Source organism: Aegilops tauschii, chromosome 5, assembly GCF_002575655.3.
Source record: "Aegilops tauschii subsp. strangulata cultivar AL8/78 chromosome 5, Aet v6.0, whole genome shotgun sequence".
Taxonomy (NCBI): Eukaryota; Viridiplantae; Streptophyta; class Magnoliopsida; order Poales; family Poaceae; genus Aegilops; species Aegilops tauschii.
The window spans coordinates 14,638,240-14,646,515 of record NC_053039.3 but is presented as its reverse complement, the minus strand read 5'-3'; the positions used below and the strand labels follow the sequence as shown (position 1 = coordinate 14,646,515).

Here is an 8,276-nt window from a genome sequence, read left to right as displayed (position 1 = left end):
TGTTCGAACCACCGCTACACTGAGTGACATCAAGTCACGAGCTACCACAAATGGCGAAAAGCGAAGCAAGAACAAGGGATCGAAGATGCATACCTTCCGGCCATTTCATCAAACACCTCGCCTGCGATGGATGCAGCGCCGTCGAACGGCATCGTATGGGAACATCTCGCCGGGGCGGAGGGGGTGGACGAAGGCGCCGGCCTTTTCGTAGGAACCCTCTTCCGCTTCACGCCCGCAACCTTGCTCACCTTCTCCGCCGGCGGCCGGGCAGATCGCACAGCGGCGGCGACGCCCGGCACGCGTGCCTTTCCGGCGGGGCCAGCCGGATTGCTGCCCTGCACGACAACATTGCCCTGCCGCTTGCGGGCAGGCGCGTTGGTGCCTTGGGCGACGGCGGGGGCGACATGGCCGACGACGAGATCTGCCAGAGGGGATTGCGCGTGCGCGACCACCATGGTGACGGGGGACGGTTGGGAGGCTTCCATGGCGGCGAAGAATGGAGGAGAAGATGGGCCGGAGCGCGCGGTGGCAGGGCAATGGCCGCCGAGGAGGAGGGGAGCGAGAACGGCCGCGCGGAAATTTCCCCTGCGCCAAATCTCGCTGCGGATAGGGAGCAAGCTCGGGTCGATCTCCCACCCCGTAAATCTAAAAATGGGTCGTAGTATTTTACGGGGTATGTTAGAGATGCTCTAACCCCTCGTCACCGACAACCGAGGTCACGGGCAGAGGAACTCACCTGGCAGCTCGCGCTGGGCCTTTCTTTCTTGCAGGGGAAGACGGAAAAAGAAAATCCGCTTTGACTTGAGTCGGTCGGTCGAGTCAAGCTGCAGTTGCGACCCCGAAGCAGAGGAGCCCAAGCCGAAAACCCCAATGGCGGGAATGCTCGGCATTGGCGCCACCCGTTCCCGCCTCCTCCCCTCCCCGCTACCCCTATTTACCAGGAGCGCTCCCCTCCACCTCGCACCCCACCCCCACCTCTCCCGCCGCCTCCTGCTCCTCCCGTCAAGAACCCTCGCAGCCGCAGCGACGACGATGGCCGCCACCAACGGCACCGCCGCCGCGGACCCCGTCCAGGAGCAGCCCAAGGCGGCGGCGGCCCCCTCGCCGGCGCCGATGCTGCTCAAGGTGAAGCGCCTGTCGGCCAACGCCGTTCTGCCGTCGCGCGGCTCCGCGCTGGCGGCCGGCTACGACATCTCCAGCGCGGTGGAGGCCGTCGTGCCGGCGCGCGGCAAGGCGCTGGTCGCCACCGACCTCAGCGTCGCCGTCCCGCAGGGCACCTACGCGCGCATCGGTACGCGCCCCTCTCCTCCTCCTTGATGATCCCCGCCGCCTCGCCTCTGCCGTGCCCTTGACGTGTTCGACGGAATGCTTGCTTGCTGCTGCAGCGCCGCGGTCGGGGCTGGCGTGGAAGCACTCGATCGACGTGGGCGCGGGCGTGGTGGACGCCGACTACCGGGGCCCCGTCGGGGTCATCCTCTTCAACCACTCGGACGCCGACTTCGCCGTGAGGCCCGGGGACCGCGTCGCGCAGCTGGTCATCGAGAGGATCGCCACGCCGGACGTCGCCGAGGTGGACGACCTCGACGCCACCGTCAGGGGCGAGGGCGGCTTCGGGTCCACCGGCGTCTGATGGCCGGCCTCGACGGAAGGCAAGGCAGGTGTGTCTATCTAGTTGCTGATGGTTCATGGTGAAAGAGCTGCTGGCTGGAGCGACCTGTAGCTATGTGTTCCAATGGGAAGCACTGTCATTTCTGAATTTCCTTCCATGTTAGCCAGGTAGATGTAGTAAGTATGCAGTCTCTTGGATGGCTTGGATAATGGTTATGGTGAAAGAACTCAGTTGTAACCATGTCTCATGTTCTTCTGAATTCCATGGAAACTTCTGGGTGGATAGGTTATATGCATCACAAATCCTGAATTTCAGGATGCCAGAATGGTACAGGAAAGCAGCGCATACCGAAATTCAGTTGGCGCTTGCAAGTGTTATTATACCTGAAAATCAGTCAGTAGCTACAGCAACTGATTTGTCACCAAAGTGCTATCTTGTAGGTAGCCAGAAGATGCAGAAACAGCACATGGCAAAGTAGCTTAACCCAACCCAAACAACACCAGGCCCAGGATATGGAACTCACCATACAGTTTCAGTCCATGCAAGAATGACCAGATACTGAAGGATGCTAGCATGAACAAACTTCGAGGCTTCAAGCAGCATATGAAAATTACGCAGGTAAGGACTTGGACGCCACCGCCGGGGTCGAGGGCGAGAGTTTGTTTAGTCTGGAAGGCCGATGTGATTATGGTGAAGGAACTGGTGGCTCTGCATGCTGATGCTTGGTAGGTTTGGATGGGTGGCTTGGGCAATGAAGTAACTGTCATGTGTTTCAGAATTACCTTGGAAACTACTCCTACTATGTAGAGTACATGGCATTTCTGAATTTCAAGCAATACATGATCCATTTACTCGTGGCCGAAGCCAGAACGGAGTACAGAGCACACCCACAAAATTCAGTGTTCATGCAGGGGAGATGTGCTGCTAATGGCTATAGGGAATTACTGTCATCGCCGTTTCGGAGATCCATGCTAGTCAGGGTTCATGTATGTATGTATGTATGTATGTATGTATGTATGTATGTAGGTGCTGACAGTGATAGGTATGCTGGTTTGGCATCTCTATCTCTTAGATGGATGGCTTAGGCAAATGGTAATGGTTTGGCATCTATCATGGAAAATACCATCTGCATTCTGCAAGATACGTTTACTGATGGTTGCAGCCACCATGTTACAGCAGAGAACATATTCAAAAAATTTATTGAGGAGGGATGCAGAGCAGCGCCCGATCGCCCGGCTGCTACTTATTTCCTTCAGTTTTAACTAATTTCTACTTTGGCGGGCTTATGCGGGACGCCGCCCTGCATCCCGCATATCATTATTACTATTATTATTATTGAAATCTCTAAGAAGATTTATGTTTAGGAAGGGAGGGAGTATATGAGAAAGAAAAAAAAGTTTCTTGCCTAGTAAGGCGAGCAAGCAACATATGAAAAAACCAACTTACTACATAATTACGATAAATTAGGACTATATATCATCTGAACGTATAGCTAGATTTATAAATGCATTATATATAATTCTCGATGGCGGCTTGCTATCTTCTCCTAGTGACTGCTGCCACATGTTGGGCTTGGTACTGTCTGTACTGATGGGTAATTGAGTTATACCAAATTAAGCAATGGTTTTAACCTGGCCCCTAACTTGTGTATTGAGAATCCTGTCCCGGTTTTTTCCAGAAAAAAAAAAAATCCTGTCCAGGAGCGGTTCCGGCTGGATCTGTACTGAGTTGTTCTTTCTCTTATTTTCTTCTTGTGTATGCATTGCCTATTTTCTGCATGCGAATGTGCAAACGGTAAACTGATAACTACCATGGTTAGAAAAAAAAACCCTGAAAACTGTAGGAAAACGAACCCCTGCTAGCTTATCCCTATGCTCATGTACTATGCACGTGCTAACTTGTAATGCAATGCAATGCCACCAGGGTATAAACTCAAGGTATTTTGTCGCGTTTTTCATATGAAGGAACTGAAAAAACTGAAGGTATTTTGTCGTGTTTTTGAACTACTTCTGGTGTTGCTCTGCTGAAATAAACTGAAGGTATTTTGTCGTGTTTTTCATATGAAGGAACTGACAATTGAAGTAGCCTTCCCTTTTTTATTAGGAAAAAAAATAGTTTCATGCTAGGCTGGTGAAAGACTAATCGAGTCGTATCATGTGTTCCCTCTGAATTGTCATAGAAATTACTATCTGCATACCATTTCTGAATTGTCAATGCCGTCAGAATGGAGTACAGGAAATGCAGATGATCCGAAATTCAGCTAATTGCTTGCAACTTTGCAAGCGTTGTACAAAAAAATCATGCATTTAGTTTCGGTCCAAGCAAGAATGAAGCAGTAAAGGCACAGGGCTTCTTCAGTGGGTATTGGAACATGCCAACAAGAAGAAACTAGAAGCAGGTGGTGGTACATGCAGCGGCATACACAGATTGCGCAGGGAAGGGCGAGGGCAAGAGTTTGATTAGTCTGGAAGCGTGGGATTATGGTTGCAGGTGCTGATTTATGGAAAGCTAAGTTTGCGGGACGGATGGTGAAGGAACTGTCAGATGTATTACTATCTAACTGCATTGCCTTGATCCACATCAAACCCAAAAAATTCGATATTATACTAGGCAGGGTTCATGTATGTATTTAGGTGCTGATAGGTATGCTTGTTTTGCATCTAGTATCTCTGGGTATGTGTTTCTAATATTTTAATTTTGAACTCGTTTGGTTAACAATATCAGAACGCAGGGGGTAGAAGCTTCAACGACTTTTCAGTCTTAGTAACTGAATCCAAACATTGCTTACTGATTCTTCAGACAAGAGCTCATTCTCAACATATAAGATGCAAACAGGGAGTACAAGCAGAGTAACAGAATCCAAACAACACGCACGAACATGATCTGAAATTATAATGTGAGGCCATGCAAGAACGAGGGTAAACATTCAAGAAAGCATCCAGAAATTTGCTAACATGGTATCACACGGACACCAGATGATCGAATTCAGCAATTAAGAACTCGACGGGGGCAGTCTGCATCTAACCAACTACGTATGTACATGGCAGACAAAAACACCTACTAGTAGCAATAAGAGAACATAGTTTCGTCCCTTGGAAAAAAGAAAAAAGAAACAAGATCGTAGCATAGTTTTGCATTACTAGAGAAACTGCATGAGAATGCTTATGCAGCAAAGCAGCCAAAAACTGCCATCCAAAGAATGATATCTATATAGCTCTCCCTTATGCTGCACACATCTGGAAGCTTCTATTCCTTCTCCATCATCAACAAATCCTTTCCTTTCTTGGTACCTGAGAGACACAAGAGAGGACACAAGTCAGCATGGAGCAGAGGAAAACAAAGAACAGAGGGATGCAAGTAGTGCTGTGCTGATACTTACAGATTTAGTTGGAATCAATTTCTGCTTTGACAGATGCTTGTGGAACTTTGTATGTCACGGCTTCATCATTGGTCTTGAACACAGATCCCACCCCCTCCTCGCTGAAAATTACAGAAAGTAACATTGTCAACTTTCTGAATTCCTACATTGAGAAACTTGTAGAAATTCAGCAAAAGAAGAATCAGCATTCGCTCTAGGTATCTGTTAACATTAGCAGGTACCCAGGTAACAGCTTACAAATTATACATCAGGAATAAAGCATCGACTTTGTCAAGCGTATGAAATTGCTTAGGTTCACTAGACAACAAAATGCACTGTCAATTTTCAATGCCCTGTTTAATTGACCAAACAAGTGTTTTTATAGGCATAATACAGCAGCACAGCCCCCTAATGATACCACAGGCCCCCTGTCTCATTGTAAATAGACAAGTAGTACTGTCCATCATGTATTATCTAATACTGTATATTCTTGCTAGGAGGAAGACCAACCTTCTGGGTAACTAGTGTATAAACTAAACAGTATAGTCCATATCAGCCTGACAAAACAGAACCGAAAGCATTCTGAGGTTGAACAGAAACCTAATCAGCCAGTTTTACTAGACAAAGACGGCAGCAAACAAAATAACAGGCCAACCAATGAAACCTAAAGAAGAATGATCCAATTGACATCAAAGTACGCGTCGACACCCACATTCCACAAGAAAATTGACAGCCTGACCAATGAAACCTAAAGAAGCATGATCCAATTGACAGCAAATATACGTCAACACGTCTAGTCAATGTGCATGCTAGCATCACCATCTAGTCATAAAGCGCGTCCAGTTCTTAATTACACCTAGTCAAGAGTCAAGACAAGCTTAACTTTCAGGAAAGTTGATGCACATTTCCACGAAAGCCCACCAAACAAATTGCATCAGTTTAATATTTAGTAACTCAAAGGTGCAATGGATCCAAATAAACTTGCACATGAGAAACCTAAACAAGCCATATCCAAATGACAACGGGAAGGCATCAATACAAATTAAGGTTCGCATCAGAAACATGAAAAATTAGCTGTGCGGAGGTTCTATGGATCCAAAGAAACTTGCATATCAGAAAACTACAGGAACAATCAACACATATCTAGTCAATATGTATGTGGATACCACCATCGATCTACTAGCCATGCAAAGTTCCAAGGGTCGAGATATGCTTTCACATTCAGAAACACAAGAAACCTAAAGATGGTCCAACTGACAAGTGGTACCCATCAATGGGCATGCAGGCTCACTCGAGCCTTCCAGGAAGGTTGTGACAATAATATAAATCCAAACCTAAGTTAGTCCTGAAAAGGTCTAATGGATCGAAATAAACATGCAATTCAGAGAACTACAGAAAACAGTCAGCACCACCAAACAGTACGAATGCAGATATCACCAACGACCAGCATCTAGTCATGCAGAGTCCTACTAATCTAGATATGCTTGCACATCAGAAACATTCAGAAATCAGAATTTAACAGAACTGACATGTTGCTGTGCAGAATTAGTCATGCATAGGTGTTTCACATACAGAGGGGAGTTCTTGATTAGTTAAGAAAAGCTCAAATTTCAGGAAAGTTAATCCATATTTCCATGCTTGTCTACCAAAGAAACTGTATCAACTGAACAATTAGTCATGCGTAGGTGTTCCACATCAGAAACCTACAGAAGTGCAGACTCGAGACTGACAATATGTATCCACACTTGAAATTTTAGTCGTGCAAAGGTCCAGTGGATTCTAATGAACATGCACATCAGAAAACTACAGGAACAGTCAACGCGTATATATCCAGTCAATATGCATGAGTTCCACAGATGTATCAACTACAGGAACAGTCACCATCGATCACTAGTCATGCACAGAGCACAGTACTACAGATGTGGACATGCTTACACATCAGATTCATAAACATCAAAGTCTCTGAATTAAACCGATCTAACAGATCCAATAATAATGCAATCGGCAGAACAGAGTAGAGGAGGCTCGATCGAGTTTAATCTGAGTAGTACCTGTAGATGTCGGCGTATGAGTTGACGTAGGGGATGAAATCCGAGTAGTACATCCCGCCGGAGAGGGGGCCGATGGAGCGGGTGACCCTGCCATCGAAGTCGACGGCGAGCACGAGCTGCTCGAGAGGATCCCACATGACCACCTCGGCGGCGCCCTGGGAGCGGAGCAGGGTCATCCTGTCGTGGTAGCCCATCTTGTTGGCGTGGAACTGGCCTGCCCAGGCCCAGGTGACCTGGTCGGCGCTGTCGCCGGGCACCATGTAGAGCACGGCCACCTCCTTGGCGGCCTGGTCGACGCAGGCGACGCAGAAGTTGCCCTCCATCTCGCCGATCTCCCAGTCCTTGCGGCCCTCGACCTCCTGGGGCGCGGGGATGAGGTCGACGCAGCCCGTCTCCGGGGTGTAGCAGAGGATGTGGCCGATGGTGGTGCGGAAGAAGGCTCGGCCGCGCGCGCCGACCCCGGACTGGGCGACGACCGTCTCGGGCGCGCAGATGTCGTCCCCGACGCGCCAGTCCCAGGTGCGGGTGGAGAAGGACTCGACGGCCCAGACGCCGTCGTGGACCTGGTAGGTGACGACGACGTGGTAGTGGCGGAAGCCGGCGCCGAGGCCGACGGCGCCCGCGGCGTCCTCGTCGTCCTCGAAGGTGATGACGACGGCCGGGTCGGCGTCGAGCCGGTGGTCGCGGTTCTGGTACGGGAGGCGCACGCGGCGGAAGGTGAGCGGGTTGGCGACGTAGTAGAAGCCGGTGGCGCAGCCGCGGAGGCAGACGAGGCCGCGCGACGAGGCGAGCACCGAGACCCGCTCCGGGAAGGCGGAGAAGGCCGGGTCCGGGATGAGCTGCTTGGCGCTGCGCACGGGGTCGAAGGCCGCGTAGGCGACCGAGTCGAAGGGCGTGTGGTGGAACATGCCCGAGAGCGGCCGCGTGAGCCGCTGCTCCGGCGACGCGTCCTCGTCCTCGTCCACCTCGAACGGGTCCTCCTCCTCCTCCGAGCCCGCCGCCGACTGCAGGCCGTCGTCGTCGTCGTCCTCGTCCTCCTCGTCCTCGTCGTCGTCGTCGTCCTCGTCGGAGGAGGAGGAGAGGGCGAGGGGGGAGGTGGAGGCGGGGAGCGCGAGGACGCCGCGGTCGTCGTCCGAGGAGTCGGCGGGGTTGTCGGAGTCGAGGACGACCCACTCCTCGTCGGAGTCCATGGCGATGGCTCGCTCCGCTGGGTGTTGGTTAGGGTTTTGGGGGGTGGGGATTCGATCCATGGGAGGTT

At 50.6% G+C, this 8,276-nt stretch overlaps 1 protein-coding gene and 1 non-coding gene across 3 annotated transcripts; one reads left to right on the top strand and one right to left on the bottom strand.

Moving 5' to 3' along the window:
- The first annotated feature begins 843 nt into the window (after window positions 1–843).
- LOC109767822 (deoxyuridine 5'-triphosphate nucleotidohydrolase) lies at window positions 844–1,891 on the top strand. Its single transcript, XM_020326546.4, has 2 exons — window positions 844–1,291; window positions 1,386–1,891. Exons 1-2 carry the CDS (start codon window positions 871–873, stop codon window positions 1,628–1,630), a joined length of 666 nt encoding a protein of 221 aa, XP_020182135.3. The 5' UTR covers window positions 844–870; the 3' UTR covers window positions 1,631–1,891.
- Window positions 1,892–4,488: 2,597 nt separating this feature from the next.
- On the bottom strand, window positions 4,489–8,276 carry LOC109767817 (uncharacterized). Of its 2 annotated transcripts, none has more exons than XR_012183904.1 (3): window positions 7,019–8,276; window positions 4,989–5,130; window positions 4,489–4,899 (listed from the first exon to the last, which is right to left on the bottom strand). It is a non-coding gene; the product is annotated as an uncharacterized protein (transcript). The 2 variants fall into 2 exon arrangements; XR_005755920.2 differs by having other exon boundaries at window positions 4,989–5,089.

Bases quoted from the DNA above. Each gene is read 5' to 3' on its own strand.
- LOC109767822 (XM_020326546.4), top strand. From the start codon at position 871: ATGGCGGGAATGCTCGGCATTGGCGCCACCCGTTCCCGCCTCCTCCCC. The intron at 1,292-1,385 runs GTACGCGCCCCT...TTGCTGCTGCAG, and splicing joins GGGCACCTACGCGCGCATCG to CGCCGCGGTCGGGGCTGGCG.